This window comes from Rosa rugosa, chromosome 1 (genome assembly GCF_958449725.1).
Source record: "Rosa rugosa chromosome 1, drRosRugo1.1, whole genome shotgun sequence".
NCBI lineage: Eukaryota > Viridiplantae > Streptophyta > Magnoliopsida > Rosales > Rosaceae > Rosa > Rosa rugosa.
In genome coordinates, this window is record NC_084820.1 from 19301205 (window position 1) to 19323416 (window position 22212).

Genomic DNA, 22212 nt, shown 5'->3' on the forward strand with positions numbered 1-22212 from the left:
TAATATCTCTTGGAATCGGATTTCTTAGAAGCGACTATGCTCAGAAATCCCTAATTTCTTGGAAGCGACTAGGCTCAGAAATTATATATGTTTTCGTGGTAGCCTTTTTCACTCCGAAACTAACCTTAATTTCTTGTTGTTTTTCAGGATGAATAACCTGAACAAGTTGAACTTTGCTCCACTGGAGACAACAGGCGCAGGATACCACAAGTTGGTCCGTGATGTGCGTCAGCATCTTAAGGCTGAAGGAATTCGGAATACGATCCTCGAGCCAAATCAGAACGTGCTCACAATTGAGCAAGCTGCCGCCTTGGAAGCGAATCAAGCTAAAGACAATATTCTCATGACAAGACACATGAATGACTCGCTCCAAAATGAGTACCTCAATGAAGAGGACTCTAGAAAGCTATGGGTGGAACTCGAGCAGCGATTTGGCAATGTTTGTGACTCCCTGCTTCCTGACTTAGAAGTGAGATAACAGAGCCTCCGCTTCTGTGATTTCAAGTCTGTACTTGACTACAACTCGGATGCCCTTCGTATCAAGTCTTTGATGGAGTTCTGTGGAAAGAACATCACTGATATGATGTTGATCGAGAAGACTCTCTCTACCTTCCCCGTCTCTACATTGATGATTGCAAAGAATTATCGGATCGATATAAATGCAGGACACATCACAAGGTTTCATGAGCTTATTGGTACCATGAACGTAGCTGAAAAGCACGACAATATCCTTGTAAAGAACTACAACTCTAGACCCGTGGGAACCAAGTATATTCTGGAGTCTAACTACAGTCGCGCCCCCAAGGGAGGACGCAAGGAGCGAAACCCTAAGCCTAGGGATAATTCTGGACGTCCTGGTCCATATTCTCGCCCTAAAGAGGAAGGAAACCGCCAAAATAGGCGTACACGGAACCGTGGAGGTCAACGTGTGAAGAGAAAGAGAGGCCAAGCCTCCGACTATGGTGGTGACGCCACCAAGGATAGAAGTCGTCCCCAACGCGCCCCTAAAGCGCCTCGATCAATGGAGCCTGACCATAATGATGCTTGTCTTCGGTGTGGAGCGTCCAGACATTGGGTCAAAGCATGTAAAGCACCCCAGAATGTTGCAAACACGTACAAGACGTATCGTGAAGCAAGGGAAACAAATTACATGGAGCAAGAAGATTAAGATGACGATCTCGCTCTAAGGGTTGAAGACTTCAAGGGCCAAGAGACTGGCAATTTTGATTAAGTCTTTTATATTTTCCAAAAGATGTAGGCAATTGCCATATTATTTTTGTAGTAAATGTCAATGGTTTAGTCTTTCTTCAAACTAGGCTCATCCAACGTAAGTGTGATGTCTAGGAAGGTTTTGAGATAAGTGTTACTTAAGCGAGCTTTGCTCCACCGACATCTCTCTACTTACCTGGTCACATTTATTTTGAAGTTACCGAAAGAAGTTAGACGACTACCATTGTTTTGCATTAGCTAGTTTTTTGGATTAGATTCTCACTAGTTAAAGAGACAATGATGTAATTTCATTTGGCTTATTAATAAAAGTTGAGTTCTTTTCATTATGACTCCTTTTTAATTACGAGCTTTTTCTTTTAGGAATGGATTCTGGAGAACTGCAATGTCTTGCGGATAGTGCGACTACGCACACCATTCTCCGTCATAGGCAATTATTCTTGGAGATGTTGCCTACATATTCCTCTGTGACTACGATGGCTGGGCCATCGAGTTTAGTTCAAGGACATTGAATGGCGCAATTCCTCTTGCCAAATGGCACCTTGATTAATGTCGCAGAAGCTCTCTACGCTCCTAAGGCAAATCGAACCTTATTGAGCTTTAAAGATATCAGAGCCAACGGATTCTATGAGGAAACACATACTGAGAACGGAATAAAGTTCCTTTGCATTACCTCTAATGATTGCGGACGAAAGCACATCTTGGAGAAACTTATGTGTCAATCTAGTGGACTTTATGTCACTACAATTCGACCTATTGAATCCAATAATATAATAAGAGAAGTTCTCTTAGATTCTGACACATTTTCGCTTTGGCATGACCGAATAGGACATCCTGGTCATGATATGATGATCCCTATACTAAAGATTTCACACGGACATCCATTCTTTCGAGCGAAACGAAGCAAGAATCAAATATTGATTCCCGGACTTAGTGTGACCACCGCTGCAGCCGCCTCTGGCGCCTCCGCCATCCACCGCCGGCCTAGGGCCGCCCATGTCCCCCTTGACAACGCCATAGATCGGGTCACCCATGGCCATGGCGCCATGGATGCCACTTCCCATGGTTCCAACGCCATGATGGGTGATGTAGTCACAAATTTTGCTTCAAATAGCGCTTCAGACGCTCCAGCCCAACCAAAATTCTCATTGGTTGCTTCTAAGGCCCCTCGCTCGTTTTGCAAAGCCTGTTCCTTAGGAAAATTAGGACCGAGACCGTCCTACGCAAAGGATCCAAAAATACTCATTCCGTTCTTACAGAGAATCCAAGGGGATATCTGTGGACCAGTTCAACCATCTTGCGGACCTTTTAAATACTTTATGGTATTGGTTGATGCGTCGACATGCTGGTCACATGTCGCGCTGTTGTCTACTCGAAATGCTGCTTATGCTAAACTCCTAGCCCAGATTATCTGTCTACGGGCTCACTACTTGGACCATCTTATTAAGTCTATTCGACTTGATAATGCTGGGGAGTTTACATCGAAAATGTTCGATGACTATTGCATGTCACTAGGGATTGATGTAGAGCATCCAATTCCCCATGTTCATACCCAAAATGGTCGCGAGGAAGCCGCTATTAAACGCCTACAAATGATAGCACGGACATTGGTTATGCGCACCAATCTCTCTGTTTCCGCTCTGGGATATGCAATATTGCATGCAGCGACGCTAATTCGTCTACGACCCACTGCCACCCAACCTTACTCTGTTACAGCTAGTGACTGGGTACGAGCCTGATATCTCGCACTTACACATTTTTGGGTGTGCCATTAATGTGCCTATTACGCCGCCACAGCGTACTAAGATGTGTCCACAAAGTCGAATGGGCATATATGTTGGATATGAGTCTCCAACTATCGTCCGCTACCTGGAACCCTTGATAGGCGATCTCTTTACCGCTAGATTTGCGGATTTTCACTTTGATGAGATAGTCTTCCAGTCGTTAGGGGGAGATAAGAACACAAATATTCAACAAAAACGACAGAACTTGTCGTGGTCTGTCCCCACTATGTCTCATCTCGATCCCCGTACCGCGCATTCCAAATTTGAAGTGTGAAGAATAATCGAGCTCCAGAACGTAGCAGATACTCTACCTGATACGTTTTCTGATATTGCTAAAGTAACGAGATCACATATACCTGCTGTAAACGTGCCTGCAAGGATTGACTTCTAAAATAATGGACGTAACGCTGCTCCTGAGATACCAGGAGATGGCGCCACTGCCCATATTGGCAGTGATGTGGCGTCTATGACAGCAGGTCCCGCGAGGAAGCGCGGTAGACCTATTGGTTTGAAGGATACTCGCCCTAGAAAGAGAGCAAATGAGGCACAAACAAATCCTTTGATCATCGATACTCAAAATCCGTCTCATGAGAATGTTCCGGATTATGGTTATGTCCAAGAGACATCTTTGGGGGATGCCTCAATGTCAGAACCTATCCCAGATAACGTAGAGATCTCTATAAATTACACTAATGTACATAGGACGTGAGAACGAAACTCCATCATCATAGATGATGTATTCGCGTATTTTGTAGCGTGTGAGATTATTGAGACCGATGACATCGAACCACGCTCCGTTGATGAATGCCAACGTAGAGCTGATTGGCCAAAATGGAAAGATGCGATCCAGGCTGAATTAGATTCTCTAGCAAAAAGAAAGGTATTCGGGCCAGTTGTGCCAATACCGCTCAATACCAAACCAGTTGGTCATAAATGGGTATTCGTTAGAAAGCGTAATGAGAGAAACGAGATTGTAAGGTACAAAGCTCGCCTTGTGGTGCAAGACTTCTCACAACGCCCTAGAATCGACTATGAGGAGATCTATTCTCCCGTAATGGACGTTATTACGTTCCGCTACCTTGTCAGCTTGGTAGTTTCCGAAAAACTGAACATGCAGCTTATGGATGTGGTTACTGCGTATCTATATGGGGATCTAGATACAGAGATTTATATGAAGGTTCCGAATGGACTTCAGTTACCCAAGTCAAGTGGGTCTAAACCACAGAGCGCGTTTGCAATAAGATTGAAACGCTCACTATATGGATTGAAACAATCCAGACAGATGTGATATAACCATCTAAGTGACTACTTGATTGGGAAGGGATATGTTAACAATGAACTATGCCCATGTGTGTTCATAAAAAGAACAAGTTCCAGATTTGCAATAGTAGCGGTTTACGTTGATGAAATGAACATAATTGGCACCCTTAAAGAGTTAAGGGAAACCGCTGAACACTTGAAATCCGAATTTGAGATGAAAGACCTTGGGAGAACACGGTTTTGCCTCGGTTTGGAACTTGAGCACCGTGAAGATGGTATCCTGATTCATCAATCATCTTATACCCAAAAGATGCTTAGGCGTTTCAATACTGACAAAGTTAAGCCTTCAAGCACCTCAATGGTCGTCCGTAGTCTTGATCCAAAAAGAAGGATCCATTCCGTCCAAAATATGACGACGAAGATGTGCTAGAGGCAGAAGTGCCCTATCTAAGTGCAATAGGTGCATTATTATGCTTAGCACAATGCACAAGACCGGACATCTCTTTCGCTGTGAACTTGTTAGCTAGGTATAGCTCAGCGCCAACACGACACCATTGGACTAGTGCGAAAGATATCTTTCGATACCTAAGTGGTACGATTGATATGGGCTTGTTCTATCCCTACAGAGAAACGATGGATTCGGACCCATCATATGTCAAGACAGCCACCAACAGTGGTCTGCGTTCCCTCTCCCCATCCCAAAATGACATAAGTGTTTTGGAAGGTTTTGCTGATGCTAGGTACCTCTCTGACCCACACAAAGGTCGTTCCCAAACTGGTTATGTGTTCACTATGGGTAAGACCGCGATATCTTAAAGGTCTATTAAACAGACCATAGTCGCTACTTCTTCGAATCATGCAGAGATTATTGCTCTTCACGAAGCAGTTCTTGAATATATATGACTTAGATCCATAGTTACGTATTTCGAAGCAATTGTGGTTTGAAGTCCACCACAGATGAGCTTACCAGCATTTATGAGGATAGGTGCTTGCATTAAAGAAATGAAGTAAGGCTACATCAAATGCGACAACACCAAGCATATATCGCCTAAGTTCTTCTACAATCAGCAACAACAGAAGCTCCTCAAGATCAAGGTGAACCAGGTTCGATCTGAGGACAATGTGGCAGACTTGTTTACTAAGTCATTGCCCAAATCCACGTTCGAGAAACATATTGCAAGCATTGGCTTACGGAAGTTATCCGAACTCCCATGATCGTAGTCATTAGGGGGAGACGCAGACATCAGGGGAAGATGTCTACATGTTGATCTCGAAACGTGAAGGGTGTGTTGTGCTCTTTTTCCCCTTCGACCGAGCTTATTTTTGTCCCACTGGGATTTTGTTACTCGGCAAGGTTTTTAATGAGGCAACCAGAGGAGCACCACGTTTGGGCGACACAAGGGGGAGTGTTCAAGTAAATCCAGAATATGTATCTGGCCCAAACTCTAGGTTACTTGCTCTAGTTGTAATAGGATTTGTATTAGAGATAATCTCGGAGAATCTTAGTAAATATCCTATCAATGTACGATTATGTTTTCATGTACAACTCTATTTCTATGTTTGTAATCCTCTATATAAAGAGGCCCCTATTATCAATGAAAGCACAGCAAATTCTCTCTCAAATATCGATTCTCTAAACCAGGTCATGAGTTCTGTGATTTCATTTCCAAGGTCCACAGATTAAACTTAGGTCGTAATATTAAACTTTTCTGTTTATAAATACAAGAATGGATCAACACATAATAACTGGGCCATTGAGAAGAGTCAGAAGATCAACCGGCTACAACCAGAACATGAGTCCACAGAGTTAACCGCCCTCATCAGCTTTACCTCTCTCCAGCAAGACAAGTGTGTCATTCAAATAATATACCTTATCATTATCTTTGAATGACACAATTGATACATTCATATCGATCCCCTTTTAATAGGATACCGTTAACAAATGATGAAATGATAATAAAACAAGGTAAATAAAACATTGTCATAACATATCATTTTCATAAATAACGACATATGGAAACAGAGTTATGAAACATGTCAAATAATTAAGAACATTTTTGTCATAAACTGGTATTCTGCAACTGCAACAAGCACCTCTGCGAGTATGGGTCCTTGACAAAGGTTTCAAGATTCAAGAGCGGGCTCCAAACCGTTTTGTCCTGGAATTTGATTTGCGCAAGGATCGTAGCAAGGTTTTAAAGGGTGGACCATGGCGTTTTAACCAGGCTCCGGTTGTGCTTCAGGAGTATGATGGCATCAAGGCTATTGAAGAGGTTGATCTGACTGTCCTCTTCTTCTGGGTTCGACTTAGTAATATTCCGCCATTGTTTGAGGAGCCTGACATGATCAGAGGTATTGCTTCTGTGGCTGGTAAGTATCTTGAGTTGGATGATAAACTCTTTGCAAATACGAGTAAGGTTAGGGTTCATGTGGCACATGATATTTCGAAACCTTTTTTCCTCAAGAAAACCCTAAAACTGGCACCTGGAGTAGAGGTTGAAATTTCATATTTTTTTGAAAACCTGGTAGGCAAGTGTGATCATTGCAATTTGATTTATCATGAGGGAGACTATTGCCCTTTGCTTGGTAGCCATGCCACAACAGGTATAAGACGCAGCACTGGAGAACAGAGGAAGGATTTGGTTGGTCCTTCTCTAGGGTTTGCGGCTAACACTTTTGTAGATGGAACCTTTCGTTTTCAGGGTGTGCAGACACCTATTTTGCCATCTATCTACAGGTCCTTATTCCAGCCCAAGGAAGCTTCTAAAGCACGCAAACCTATCATACTGCGTGACAGAGTCCTAAGTGCCACAGAAATGGAGAAGGAGGTGCACCAACCTTTAGCGTTGGCAGTAATTGCAGCTCCGAACATGGAGGTCTCATCTTCTGAACTTATCGCTCCAAGTGAAGGCATGGAATTTGATAAGAAGGTAGGGTCTGCAAGAAATAGCCCGAATGCCTCTAAGGATGCAGAACCAGCTGTACCGGTTGAAGCAGAGAACAAGGAGAGTAGGGGTGACAAGCGTCACCTCCCCCCCCCCCCCCCCCCCCTCTCCTTCAAAGTCTCCCCAAAAACTAAAGATTCTGCTACCAGAATTATTCAAACCGTTGCTGCCAGATATCCAGGCAAAGAAACAAAAACTGCCTATGTTTACAAGTAAGTTCTCTGCCAGATCTTTGGGTAAGGTAGAAGCTCCTGGAAATATTTTAGTGCCTAAAGATGTGATGCAAACAAGCTCTGGCACAAAGAAGAAAAGAGGAAGGCCTCTGGGAGCAAAGAATAAAAATCCTCCAAAGTCAAAGAAGGTTGCGGATGCGCAAGAGACTTGTTTTGCTTATCTCTCCAAACCTCCTAGCCCAACTGTTAAGGGCAAGGAGAAAATTTAAATTTTGTTTTTATTTCTAAACTTTGCCTAATTGATATGTATTGCTTTTCATAGTTATTAGGCTCGCTTTTGAATAAGTGAGCACTGGTTGTCTAATGGGTGGTGCTAGCATACCACGTCCTAAACTTGTCTAAAGATGGCAAGGGAAGGTATGTATCCGTGCCATTCTGGCTTGAGTTGAATGAAATGATTGATTTGGTTCAAAAAAAAAAAAAACAAGCACCTCTGCGATGCCTAAATTTCAAGTCGTCCAAATTACTGCAATCCTAGAGTCCAATTCCCCTACAAGATCAAACCAAAGCATAGCACATGCTCAGAATATTCTCTGATCTTTCAAAGTCAAACCATGAAAATCAATGACCAACTAAACACTTGAGTTTAAACAAATGGTATTGTGCAACAACTTCCTCTGGAATGCCTAACTTCAACTGTCCAAGCATTTGTCCGTGCAACCCTAAATTCCAATACCCCTACAAAATCAAACCAAAGCATAGCATACTTTCAATATATACCGTGACCTATATAAAATCAAATCATGAAAATATCAATGACAAACAGGAAGAATTGTGTCTCCTTCCTTCATTTAGGAGCAGCTAAAGTAGGATAGAATCTAAAAGACCAAATTTTTAACGAACTAACAGCTCCATCAAATTGACCAGTTAATTTATAACTTATAGAAGTTCCACTCCGTAAGTACAGAACAGAATCAGAGAACACCACCTTTGTACATTTTTATGAAAGTTGAATGAAATAAGTTAAATGCTCATAAGATAATTGTATATTTACTCAACATTTTATATTTTTATGTGACATCTGATCCTGCAAATCTAAAAATGAAAAACAACCAAATGATCTAGCAAAGAATTGCATCATGGATAAGTGTGGGTAGGAAAGGCAGTATGGTTGATTGCACTATTTAAAAATTTAAATAAGACCTGGTTTTGCTCTCTTTAGGCAGCTTTTAGCAAACATGCAGGTATGAGAATAGCAGAGTTTAGTTATGCCTTTATTTTTGCTTCAGCATATCTTTTTAGTTCACAGAAATTGAAAATTAAGAAGTTAGCGTTCTATATGTTCTAAAGCATTTACAAATACTTAAAGTGAAACTCCTTTCACTAGCCACGGCAGAAAGCAAAGCTTACGTGGATTTGTGACCACTTGAAGTAAAAGAGTAACACTTCCGATGCAGACTTAGATTCGTCACTAATGTGAATTGAATCAACTGATATAGTCTCCAATAGCTATTAAAACATAACAGATAAAGATTTTCATTCGTATGAGATCATTCTTGTGAGATCCCAGGCCATTACAATGATAACTCATAACAGTATGAAGAACAGAAGTCAAGACTATACCAAGTAAAGAAAAGACGAAGATATTCAACCTTTCCAGCATCACAACAAAAGACGAAGAAAAATAAGCCTGGATTCTCAACTGTATAATATTTCAAAGACTCCAAAAGTAACGGGGTAACACTAAAAACCTGTGGCGACCTTAAGGTCTTCTAAGCTCTAATCCTCTGTCTGAAGAGTCTAAAATTTGGATCATGTTCAAAATTGATTAATACTATTGTCAATTCGTACATACATCTAACTTGGCAACCACGTATAAACCAAGGCATCAACTTAATCCCCAAAAAAAAAAAAAAAATGGATTGTTTAATCAATGCAGATTGCCAAGTATTTAGCAAAAATTCTAAATGTCATCCCATGGTTAAGTTGTCAATTCTGTAACAAACTCCATTTTAGTAAATGAAGACACAGCAGAAAAAGCGAATCTACATGTGCAGATAAATTGAGTTTCGAAAATGCATATGAGAATTGAATAACCGATAACGTACAGCAGCAGAAAGTAAGCAAATGAGAGTAATCCAGTGCTTCTGAAGCAAATATTGAAATGTGAAAACTAGGAGTAACTAACCAGCAGTACTTGCACCGAGCAATTATTCCTCTTGATTTCATCTTTGTGTGGACAAGCGTCGATTTGAAGTAGAGGAGGTGTCTCCGACTGGAGTTGGAAGATACTTGAAACTGAGATTTGGCGAATTCTGGATCGGAGATAATCAAACGCCACCGTTTCGAGACCGATCTGAATCGGAGCAGAGGATTTCCACTGCGATCTCATCGGGCAGGTCCTTTCCCGCCATTTCGAGAGCGAGAGGCGGTGGTGGCTATAGCAGAGTCACAATGTGAGAGAGAGAGAGAGAGAGAGAGCTGTAAGAGAAGTGAGACCGAGAGAAAAGGAGTCCAGAGAGCAGAGAACGACACCGTTTTGGTCCTTTACGGTTATAACAGACTTTAAATACCCTCCAAAATCTGCGAAACCATTTTTTTACCAACCCCCCTCTCTCTCTCTCTTATCTTTGTTTTTGCGAATAAAACCTAAAATCACAAATCTAACCTCTCCGCCTCTCTCTCTCTCTCTCTCTCTCTCTCCACCGATCCGCAACTCTCCGTCGCCGCCGTTCCCCTCCGTCAGTCGCCGCCGTTGGTCGCCGTGTTCTCCTATTACTACTTCCGCTCTCAGAATTCTCACTGAAAGGCGCCGCACTTCGAATCTAGGATTCTCTCGCGGTAATCTCCCATCCGTTATTTCATTTCAATTCAGTAAATTTTATATGAACATGATTTTTTTTTTTTTTTTCCTTGTGTGATTGTTTAATGGAGATTGAGTTTGCGGTGATCTTGAGATTTTATAATATGCATCACTGTAGAACCGAAAATTAACCTGCATAGAACAATTTGAAATTTTATTTATATTGAATTTTCATAGATTAGGATTAGGAATATATGAGAAGTGTAGCTCAAGGTTTGGATTAGAATAGTATCTACAGTTTGTTCTTCCAGTTTGAGCAGAATAGTAATTTAGAAATATACTATACCCTTTGTAATCAAATCATAAAACTAACTGGAAGAGTACAAATAATAGGAAAGATGGACACTAGTGGAAGAAACTGTGAGGTTGAGGGCAGAGGGTATTAGATAAGAGGAAAAAACATAGTGTTGGTAAACATGTTAGCTGCGACATCTCGTGGATCTATCTGATGTTAAGATTCTTAGAGGCATGGTTTCTAAATGTGGAGATCATGACTGGCCTTCCCCCAGGTGCAAATTATATGTCATGATTTTCCGTTTCGCTTGCTATGCCATATTGTGGAATTAAAAAAGATTGATCCTTGAATTTGTATTGTAGTTTGGAGTAAGAAATAGTCTCTGATATATGTAGCTTCACTACTTTTATTAGGGCACTTAGCAACCTCATCATGTCAATCCCTATTCCCTAGCCGTGAGCATGCCATGATTTCAAATACCTAATACCAAGTAACAACCAATGAAGAAAAATAACTGTAAGAAAGTAAGTTGAGGGTATACCTGATTTAAATCTTTTACTCTTTTTAAGCACTCATTTTACCCTTGCTAACATTTAAGGTGATTGGTTAGGACACTTCCTATCATATTGTGAATTATGTTAGTAAATATGTTTGTCTATCACTTTATGTACATTGTTTGCCAGTTGATCACACGTTTCTCACTGAGAAATGTACTTGGAGCTATGCATCTCAATTTTGTTATGGTACACTAAAGTATGGTTTCTGTGTGCTTCTTGAGCAAGATAACTGTGGCAGGAAACTAGAAATACAAAGCCAACCCTCTTATTAATGTTCGGGATGAACTGTCCAATATATAACCCTTGCTTTACCAAACTAGTTGTGGACTTTAATTATCAGTGTATGGCCCCCATGGACAGGAGCAAAGCATAGACAGACTGGGAGTGATACCTAAAACTTATAAATAAAAATAAATTTAGGATTAGTTTATGCTATTTCTTTTTCTTTCTTTTTTTCACGTCCAAAACCTATGAAGAATACTATTCACAGACTTGACAAATAAAAAAAAATAAAAAAAATAAAATAGAAGTTGTAAAGAATAGAGTGAGTTCCAACATGATAATTACATGATTGGTAAGATGATTAATTAAAGTTATAGGTAATATGAAAATCATGTAAGAATACTCGTGTAAAGACTGCATTCACCACTTAAGGGAAGATGTTCTTTTATAATGTGAAGCATGAATCTAAAAAAATTTGGTTCCCTCATAATATCTTTTCTCATGTTTGTGAAGTAAGAACATGTTAGACAGTTGCCTTGGATTTCTCATGACAAGCATTTTTAAGCCGAATGGTGTATGCTATCACATTTTAAAGCTTATCTGTGTTCTTTCCAATTTTTTTTTTTTTGCAGATCTCTTTGCATCTATATTTTCATCACAGACTATACTGTTAAATAAAATTAATGGAGCTGATTAAAGATGCATTTGATCGTGTTACAAAGAAACAAAAGCTATCATGCTCCAAAACTCAAGAAGTTCTTGATCTGATTGACCAAGAAATCAAGCAGACGTTACAGAAAATACAATCATCTAAGGTTGATTTGAAATCTACCATTGCTGAACTCAAAAACAAGTTAAAAGACATTGCACCACTCAGTCAGACAGAAAGCATCCAGAAGGAACTGAATCTGGCATTGAGCAAGCATCCAAAGCTTCTCGAGAAAACCTTCAATCCTGATATAGCCAAGGCTTATAGAAACGTTGAGTTTGATGCTCACACAGTTAATGAGATAATAGGCAGTCATTTCTATAGGCAGGGACTTTTCGAACTTGGAGACTGTTTCTTAAGTGAAGCTGAAGAACCAGAATCTGCAGCTGCTATGAAATCTCAGTTTCAGGAGATGTTTCAGATAGTTGAAGCAATGAAATGTCAGAACCTAGAGCCGGCACTGAAGTGGGCCATTGGTAACTCTGATAAACTCAAACCAAATGGATCAGACCTACTGCTGAAACTTCACAGTCTACAGTTCGTGGGTATATTACAGAAGGGAGACAGAGATGGAGCTCTTCATTATGCCAGAACTTACCTTGCTCCTTTTGCTTCTGACCATATGGCTGAAATTCAGAAGCTTATGGTATGTCTTCTATGGACTGGAAAGCTTGATAACTTACCATACTCTCACCTATTATCCAAGGCCAATTGGGACAAAGTGGCTGGGGAGCTAACCAGGCAATTCTGCAATATTCTTGGCCAGTCTTACGAGAGCCCATTGAGCATGACTATAGCTGCTGGAGTCCAGGGGTTGCCACCTCTTCTCAAGTTTATGAATGTAATGGTAGGGAAGAGAAATGAATGGCAAACTATGAAGCAGTTGCCTGTGCCAGTGGAGTTAGACCGTGAGTTTCAGTTCCATTCTATTTTCGTTTGTCCAGTCTCCAAGGAACAAGCAACCGATGAAAATCCACCTATGTTGATGTCATGTGGACATGTGCTTTGCAAACAGTCTATTACAAAGATGTCAAAGAACAGCACAAAAACCTTCAAATGCCCTTACTGTCCTTCAGATATTGATTCAGCACAGTGTAGGCAGCTCCATTTCTGATGTATCTCCAAAATCTAGCTGCAACACTCTTACCCAAACTTGTCAAGCTTGTAGCTTATGTTTATGTCGTGTAGTTCAAATGTGTTGTTATCGTGGAAAAAGACGGTTTGTCTAGCGTGCTGTTGATCGATGCCCTGGTTGTAAATAGATATTCTTTCTACTGGCTGGTAGTTTAAGCATTCCAGTTCCACTGTGATCAATTTGAATGCATGTTCTGGTTTCCCGAAAGTAATGCACATGCTGGATCATCCTGCTGAAGAAGTTCTGCTTCTCCTGATGGGTCATGTAATGGGCTTAATTAAAGTGTTGAGCTGGATCTGTTTTGATATTTATGGATATCAAATCTAGGCCAGTACTACAAAGCCGTATTTGGCGACAGCTTTAGAGTTATTTCATCTGAACTGAACTTTATTAACCCAGCTCAAGCAGAATGGCAGGTATCCTTGAATACTTTCTCACCTGTTACTATCTGTATCTTTTCATTGTACAGAATAGACAATACATGTGTATCTTTTAGTATCTTAATTCACTCTTTTTTTAAATTTCTTGCCCTAAACAAATTTTGGATGCCTTGATTTTAGTCAAGTCTCAATCATCTTGGATTTCTTTCAAAGCTTAGATCTTTGTGATAGTAATAAAACCCGATATCTTTTTTCTTTGTAAAACTAGAGGACCGACTCTGGAATACTTAATTTTGTCACACATTATGGGAACTAGGCTATCCCCACACACATGTAATCATATCTTGGTGGTGAAATATTTAACCATAGGTACATAATCCATTAGGCCTTTTTGGGTTCTTAATTATAATTCAGTTTTTTTTTTTTTTTTTATCGATGAGGTTAATTATAATTCAGTTGTGCTGCTTTGAGATGCGCATTTTGAAAAGCAGCAATAGAAAAAAACTAAGTCACACTGATGAATACCCTCCACTTAAAAGGGCTTCAAAAGTGGGCGCAATTTAAGGAAATCATCAGTAGTACCCCTAAAGTGGAATAAAGAGCTCCTGGCCAGAACCATGGAAGAGTCTTTAGAGAAATCGAAACCCTTTTTCAAGCTCAAGTTACTGTCACTTCCTTTTTACCTTTCTCTCTTTCACGCAGATTTAGGCTTCTAAAGTGTTCAGGACCTTTTGTTTTCACCTTTATCTTTTACTAACGTGTAAGTAAAGTCATGTAAACTAATGTAAGATTGATTGTACTCGCATTATGTGGAGTCTGCTAATACTAGAGCAATGAAGTGGTCCATAATCTAAAGCATGTGATTATTTGCTGGCTATGGGTTGCAGATCTTAAGCAGCTCCACAAATCGAAGCTTGTAACTGACTGAGAGACAAGACTATCTTAGCTACAAAATTTGGTTTTCTTGGATCCAACGACTATACGCATGAACTTAAAGAAATCAACTACTTAACCAATTGGAAATCCAGACGGTACCCGTTACTCCAAACCTTAAGTTTGTTAGTTTAGATGTTGGATCTAAGCAAACCAAATCATATGGCTGAGACGCCTGAGAGCATCCTCAGATTCCCTAATTTTGTGTCCTTATACGCGCGAGATTTGTAATACCAAGTATGTGATCATTTTCCGGTTTAATACGGGGATGTTGATTTATTCAAGTTGCTTTCTTGCATGAGTGTCAAATTTTCACTGCACATGATTGATTTAGGCCAGAGGAAATGGCCTATCAAAGTATCAATTCAGAAACTTAAATGTAGTCTTGATGATATGTGCAAGGGTCTTGATGATATGTGCAAGGGTCCCTTTACTACAGAATATGAATTAATAATGGGGGTCTTGCATCCAAACTACTTTGATATATGTGGAAATATTGTCCTTGGTTTTTCTTGAATGCCCAAGAGTTCTACCTTTCTCTTCATTTTCGGGTTTTTCTTTCTGATATTTTGGATGGGTATGCTTATGAAATAAACGTGCAGGCATTCTATCCAAGTTATTATCATCCCATTTCTTTCACTTGAGAAATGGGAATATTGTCCTAACTACTTCGATTGTCCTAACTACTTCGATAGGCATGTGGAATATTTTCCTTGGTTTTTCTTGAACGCCCAAGAATTCTATTTTTCTTTTCCTTTTCTGGTTTTCTCTCAATATTTCTGATCAAGCGCAATTCAAGCAAACCGTTTGGATGGGTAATGAAATACCTGTTGAACAAACGTGCATGCATCGTATCCAAGTTATTATCATTCCATTTCTTTCATTGAGAAATTCCATCGATTTGGAAAATGACCCCTCCTCTTGTACACAACTATCATGGATAAGGGAACATGTGCATTGCATCTTCTTTCTCTTTCTCACACACGCATTACAAATAATTACATTATACTTTTAAGCATGTCTTTTGGTTCCAATAGGGTTAAATGAATCTCACAAGTGCTCCACACATGAGGTGGCTCAAAAAGGATGTAAATGATCGAATTTGACTACACATACATTGTACACTATCTAGTACCAACTTCCCTTTTACGAAAAAAAATGGCAAAAGAAACAAACACCATCATTTAAACCAACTTGTTTATGAGCAAATGACAATGATTATGCCAAAACCCACCACTCCTAAATTCCTAAGCAGATGGAAGAACCAAGTGATATGATCTATTATAAGCGTTTTGGTCCTTGGCGTTATCCTTTTGCTTCATCATGTAAGCCATTAGCTATACCCTTTGCCTTACAAACCCACCAAAACCACTAGGTACTACCAAAACAAGTAAACAACAGCTCATACAAACACACACACACACAAAAACCCATCACTTGCAACCTCATTATTGATAAGACCCAACAACCAAATAAAAACAAAATACCCAATAATTATTTTTTACAAAAATCCAAATACCACCGCTCCCTACCTCCTCTTAGAAATACAAAAATAATTGTACTCAGATTTTTGGGTCTTTCTGGGTTTTGGGGGTTGGGAATACTAATAATCTAATAGAGACAAAACCAATAGTAAATGAAGGCCACAACACAACACCCAATTTTAAATTTTTCATTTCATTGTGGGGTTTTCATTGCCCTTTTCCACTCCTCGCTTGCCACTATCACTATCCGTTCCTTTCCAAAAGAGCCAGGCCGTCCGTTACCGCTTTGTCACTACTATGGGCCTGGGCCCGGGCTCGGGCCCACGTTTCCAATCATTTCTATTTTCATATTATTTCCTTTCCCACCAATATCATATTATATTTCTGTTTCTTTTACAATTACAAAATATATGAAAATTCAAAAAATAAAAATAAAAAATCTAAACTAAAGAAGCTAAAATCTGGCGTTTTCGAAGCCGTGTAAGTCGCTGACTCTGTTCATGGACTTCCTCATTATAGCCACCTTAGCCAATCTCTCGGCGGCGCGCCAAGCCGAGGTCGGCGTCAGCGGCTCGGGCTTCTCCTCCACGTGCCCGTTCCCTCTCTGCCTCTGGGCCACACTCTGGTGCTGCCTTCCACGGTGCAGCTCCGCCAGCTCAGCCTCCAAGCCGCGCAGGAACTCCTCCGCCGAAGCCGAGCTCGACTGGAGCAGCAGAGCTCGAGCCGAAGTCAGCAAGTGATAGGCGCCTGAGAAGTCGTTTCGCTCCAAGAACCGGCGCGACTCGGCCACGGCTCGAGCCGTGACGTGGAGATTTCGCAGCCGTTGGATGTTGGGGTTGGAGGAAGAGGTAGAAGACGATCGGACGGCTTGCGAGCGCGGTACGAGGAGGGCCCGCTCTTTGGAATATACGAGCTCATTCGACGACGGGTCTCTGCAGGTGGACCGTACGGACATCATCGCGTTTTGGGTGTGGGACCCGCCGGAATTGACCGGGACTTTCAACTCGACGAGCAGCTCTCGCTCTTCTCCGGCGTAGAGGTCGCCGAGCCGGATCGAATCGGATCCGAGAGCCGTGGGCCGGCCCGTGAGGCAATAAACCGCCGCGATCTCGGCGTTGGCTGAACCGGTTACGACGCTGAGCTGGAGCTTGACGTCTTTCACCACCACGCTTAGCAAACCCCCCACGCACTTGGCGAACGCGTCGTCGGTAGTCTCGGTTAATCCGACGGTGTGGACGGGGATGTCGAGGTGGGGGAAGCGCGTGGAGGACACGACCGGGGAGGAGCGCTTCTGATTGGCGGAAACACCGCCGTCCGAGAGCAGCATAATGCTAGCGACGGGGTTCCTCTCCCGGCGGTCTTGCAACACCTTCGCCGCCTTCTTGAGCGCGTCGTTGACACACATCCCCTGGCCAACGCCGCAGAGCGCGTCGACTATCCGACGCGCCGATCTCCGGCCGGCCGACGTCATCCTCCGCAACGGCAGCAGCCTCTTGGAGGTGGACGAGAACGCCACGATGGAGAGCCTGTCGGCGTCGGAGAGAGAAGAAATTATCAACCGCAACGCGCGTTTGGTGGCCTGAATCCTGGCGCGGCTGGTATTGGCGCTGACGTCGACCACCGTCACCAAGTCAATCGGCGCCCTTCGCGACGACGTCGTTCTACCTTCCACAAGCTGCGGAGCTTTGACTTTCAACACGACGGCGTAAGTCTCGTAGCTCCTCCCAACCGCCACCACCGCCGATTCAGGCAGCAAACTAAACTCCACACTCTTCCGATTCCCGGAACAGACATTATTCCTATCAGGATTGACAAAGAAGCCCTGGAACTCAACGGCGTCGTTTTCCTCCTCGTTTTCGTCGGACTCGGGAATCGGATTGAACCTGGCGCCGGACGACGTCGGCGACATGAGCGGCTCGTCGTCGTTGTAAACCCTCAAGGGCTTGGTCTTGACGTCTCTGAGCTTGGACTCGGGCTTGGTATTGGCGCGAGGAGTGAGAGTTTCGAGGAGAGGCAGCTCCTTCCAGGTGGCGTTGCAGACGGGGCAGAGCATGAGAGGTTGCTTCTTGACATGGGTGGCGACGCAAGGATAGTGAAAGGAGTGGGAGCACTCGGCTGTGAAAATGGCCGTACCTTGACCACTTTTCACGCTCTGCAAGCAGATTCCGCATCTACTCTGGAAAACGAGGTAAAAGGAGAAACCGTCATCAACAAAAGGTAACAGAAGAAATATAAAGTGTGTGTTTCACAATAATGTCAACATAGATAAGAGAGATATGCTTACTCTGTTGAGGCGGAGGGTGGATTTGAGGAGGGAGAAGCTGGAAGGCGATTTCGGGGAGGAGGGGTTGGATCGGTGGAACAGTCTGGGGCTGTAGCTGATTTTTTTTGGGGTTGTGGTGGTGGGAGGGACGTTGCATTGCAGTTTTGGGCTGTTGGGGAGGGAAGAATTGGGGGTGCTGGGTGCTGTGGCCGCGGTGGTTCGGCAGCGGAGGCTTGGAGTCGAGACCGGCTGGGATTGAAGGCGAGGCGTGGATGGGTTTGAGGAGGAAGATGAGAAGAAACCGAATTTGTTGGTGATTTTGGGGCTTTGGTTATTGGTGTTTTCACATTGTTGCTGCTGCTTCTCTGTTACAACTTTGGTGTGTCTGTCTTTAGGGATAGATGTGCAGAAGGCCCTTCTCCACCCAGTCACCATTTTTTGATTCCTTGTCTCTGTTTCTGATTTTGGGATTTTAGCAAAATGGAAGAAGAGCATGAACCGGAAATGGGGGTGGTGATAGAGATACTGGTGTATTGTGATGGTTAAAAAGACAAAACAAGAAGAGGATTGGGATTGGAAGCAGATGGCCTTTTCATCTTGGTCTTTCCCATGTTTCCATTTCCCTTAATAGGATTTGGATTTACTCGCTTATCTATCTCTATCTCTATCTCTATCTCTATAAGTCTATAACTACTTGAAAAACTGGTTGCTATGTCCTTTCCCTATCTTTCTTCAAAATCACCCCAAAAACAGAACACAGCTATTGAAAAAAGTCCTCTCACTCTTCTTAGCCAAATTCTAATCCCACACCACCCCTCTCCCTCATATAGAGAGCCCCCTCCGTCCAGACTCCTCTCTCAATTATTTAGTAAAACCAATAATAATACTTTTTCCTTCTTCATTTTTTTAATATTATGATGGTATGGGATTCCATCGGGATTAACATTTTTTTTTTTTCTGGATGACTGGCAAGTGGAGGTTGTTTAACCCATCTACAGTAACAAGTCAACGGGGCCCACTGAGCCTCTTGGAATTGGGTTATCACTGTCCCGTTTCCACGTTATGGTCACCCACCCAGTCCGGCCTCCCCAGAAATCCAATTTTTTTTTTTTTTTTTTTAATTTTTCTGGGTCACGAAAAAACAATCTTCATTGTTCATACAATATTATCATACTGACCGTTATCTCTCCTTTTCGAGAGAGAAACCCTAAGGCCTCATTTGGTTCACGAAAAAAAAAAATTCCTTTGTCTTTCTCGTAGGAAGGGAAATGAAATTTCCCAACAACTTTCCATTCCGATTGTTAAAAAGTTTGTAAATAATGTAATAAAATAATATGTTGTGAGTAATAAATGCAATGAAAGAATGAGGGAAAGTGATTCATTTGAGATTTGGAAAGAACCATTTTTCCCCTTATTTTCCATTCCTTCAGAAAACGATTTCCTTTCCTTTTGCATTCCAAACGCAGGAAATGAACAAGTGATGCTTTCTTTCCTCGATAAAAACGTGGCCTAAAACCCCCAAAGTCCGGTTTTTTCCCTTCAATATTCGATCTCGTCCGGCGGCACCCATACCGGTGCGGGCCTCCGGCCTCGCCGTCCTTAGGGTTTGCTGCCAGACGGGCATTCGTTCCGATTTCGCCCGAGGATCGTCCATGGGTGGTGCGCTTCGGATAGTTTCTGGACGGCTAGGTTTGGGTTTTTCTGGCCGCATCTTAACCAGCGGCGTGGTGTGCTGATCTAGACCAGCGGGATTTCGGACGGCGTGAGGAGCGCGTGAGTTGTGGTGGCGTGATCTGGAGTGAGCTATGGCAGCCTGTGGGGCAGCGGTTTGGGCTGAAGCGGTAAGATGTTGCGGCAGCGTAGATCGAAATGGCACCGGTCGTGGCAAAGCGGATCAAGCAGCTGCTGTGGTTTGTGGCGTACGACATGTCATCAGGAGTGCTTGGATGATGGTGTACGACATGTCGTCGAGGATGGTGGGCTGGGGCCAGACCAGCTTGATGGGCTCTGGAGTTGGACTATACCTTTGAATGCTTCTTGGGCCTGCTATTTGGGCTAGGGTTGTTGCCCTAGGCCTTTACTATGTTTTTAGCTTGTCTTTTACAATAAATTCCTTGTATTTAGGAACCTAAGCACAAATGTGCACCCAATGTCTCTTTAGCTTCTTTGGAGTAGTACCGAATGAGGATATCCGCTATCTCTACGCATTTGAATGTACAATGAGTAGGATTATATGTACGTACCACTTGTGGATACTACCACTAGTTTCTTGTCTGTCTATAAATAACAGTTGTCTGTCTATAAATAACAGCGAAAGGGTATGTAACGGCCTATTCTGGCTTGTGATGAATATATTGTTCCGCCCCCGTGGCATTACTCAAAAAAAAATCATACTGACCGTTATTTGTTTAAGACGATTTAATGACTTTGGCCTTATTCTATGTTATTATTATTATTATTATTACTAGCATTATACCGTGCGATATTTCGAGTAATACAAGAGGAATTTCTTGTCTTTTTTGTCTCAAATTACAGCATTAAGAGAATAAACGCTAGGAGACTGCTCCGAGCAATTTCTAAATTGAAATTTTGTTTTTGACACACTTTTTTTTTCTTTTCTAATTTTGTATTATTTAATTTTATTATTTTACCATAATTACATTTTGGATGACTTTTATATGAAATAAATTCATTTTATTCAAATGACATATATGACAATCTAAAATTTAGTGAAGCATTTGACACCAAAATGTGGCTTCCATTTATAATAACAGAGATTAATCTTTTAACTTTCTTTCCTGAATGAAAAATATGTGTTTGGTCGGTCAATTCACCCAATCTGTTAGTGATGGTAAGAAATTATGCTCAATGAATATTAATCCGATTAATTTTTTGGCCAACTTGGTAACAGTGTGGTTATTTGCATGAATTAGTTCTGAGACCTATAACTGACATGAGGGACTGTCTCAGTGTTTTTTGTGAAAGCGTACAGTGGTACAGGGTGGAAGGCCGGAGCTGCAACCAAACCCTAGTCTCTGGTCCGGTCTGGTACTGTGGTACTGGGGTCTGGTCCTATCCGTTGTGGTTTGGTGGGGTCTGGGTCCGTTGCGAATGATGGGTATGGGTCGGGGTAGGACTGTAGGAGTATTAATGAGAGAATGAGGGTTAAATGGTCATTTTGGCAAATTATGGGGGGATTGTTTAATGTTATTCCATCGATCCCTAGAAGTACAGAGAAAAGAACAGTGTTGGAACAGGAAAGCTGCACAAAATCAACAAATCCCAGCCCCATGTAATTGAAAGGTTTTTGTTGCTTATGGATTTATGAATTATGATAGTAATTCCTTTTTCTTTTTTCTTTTTTCAAGTTCATTTTGATTTGTGAATAAAATGGCTTTTGTTTCATTTCTTTATAGAGACTAGATCAGTGACTCCCTAAATTATAATTATAATTACAGTATTACACTTAAATTCTCTTCGCTTAGATTATAGAGTCATGAATCGAATAATATAATTAGTGTAAGAGTGGTTCTAATTGGACCTCCAAATTTAATATTTGAATCTCTATTTTTTTTCAATTGACAATAAACTCTGTCAATTCGTATAAAAAGACAATTAAGGAGAAAAACATATATATATATATAATACTCTTATTACCTCCTCCATTAATATAACATTCAATTTTTCTTTTAGAAAATTGCATTAATATAATATTAGATTAAATTGTTTTTTTTTTCTTTAAAATTTCCTTGTATTACCTATATAATTTTATAATTTATCTAAAAAAATTAAGTAAAAAAAATTAATTTATATACATGACTCCATCATTTAAACAAAAGTAAATTTAAAATAATTTGATTTGAAATTTCCCTAAACTAAATTCATTGAATATTTTGGTGTAGTTTTACTAATTCATTGATTGTTGGACGTGATATTCCTTTAAAAGGGGGTTTTCTTGTTGCTCCAACAAACTCGGACTGCTCGACGTCTAGGGTTGCAAATTTCTTCTCGTCTTGCGGCGCTCATGGTCGGCGTGGGTTTG

The 22212-nt window shown here is 41.4% G+C and overlaps 2 protein-coding genes across 3 annotated transcripts; one reads left to right on the plus strand and one right to left on the minus strand.

The window, feature by feature from the left end:
- Nucleotides 1-10023: 10023 nt before the first annotated feature.
- Nucleotides 10024-13631, plus strand: LOC133722707 (protein RMD5 homolog). Of its 2 annotated transcripts, XM_062149588.1 has the most exons (3): nucleotides 10024-10230; nucleotides 10901-11011; nucleotides 11899-13631. In XM_062149588.1, exon 3 carries the CDS (start codon nucleotides 11950-11952, stop codon nucleotides 13087-13089), a length of 1140 nt encoding a protein of 379 aa, XP_062005572.1. In that variant the 5' UTR covers nucleotides 10024-10230; nucleotides 10901-11011; nucleotides 11899-11949; the 3' UTR covers nucleotides 13090-13631. The 2 variants fall into 2 exon arrangements, with proteins under 2 accessions (XP_062005572.1, XP_062005567.1); XM_062149583.1 differs by lacking the exon at nucleotides 10901-11011 and having other exon boundaries at nucleotides 10026-10230.
- A 2211-nt stretch (nucleotides 13632-15842) lies between these two features.
- Nucleotides 15843-18979, minus strand: LOC133722721 (E3 ubiquitin-protein ligase WAVH1-like). The gene is made up of 2 exons (XM_062149595.1): nucleotides 18192-18979; nucleotides 15843-18083 (listed from the first exon to the last, which is right to left on the minus strand). The coding sequence occupies exons 1-2, from the start codon at nucleotides 18663-18665 to the stop codon at nucleotides 16362-16364; spliced, it is 2196 nt and encodes a 731-aa protein (XP_062005579.1). The 5' UTR covers nucleotides 18666-18979; the 3' UTR covers nucleotides 15843-16361.
- Nucleotides 18980-22212: the final 3233 nt, after the last annotated feature.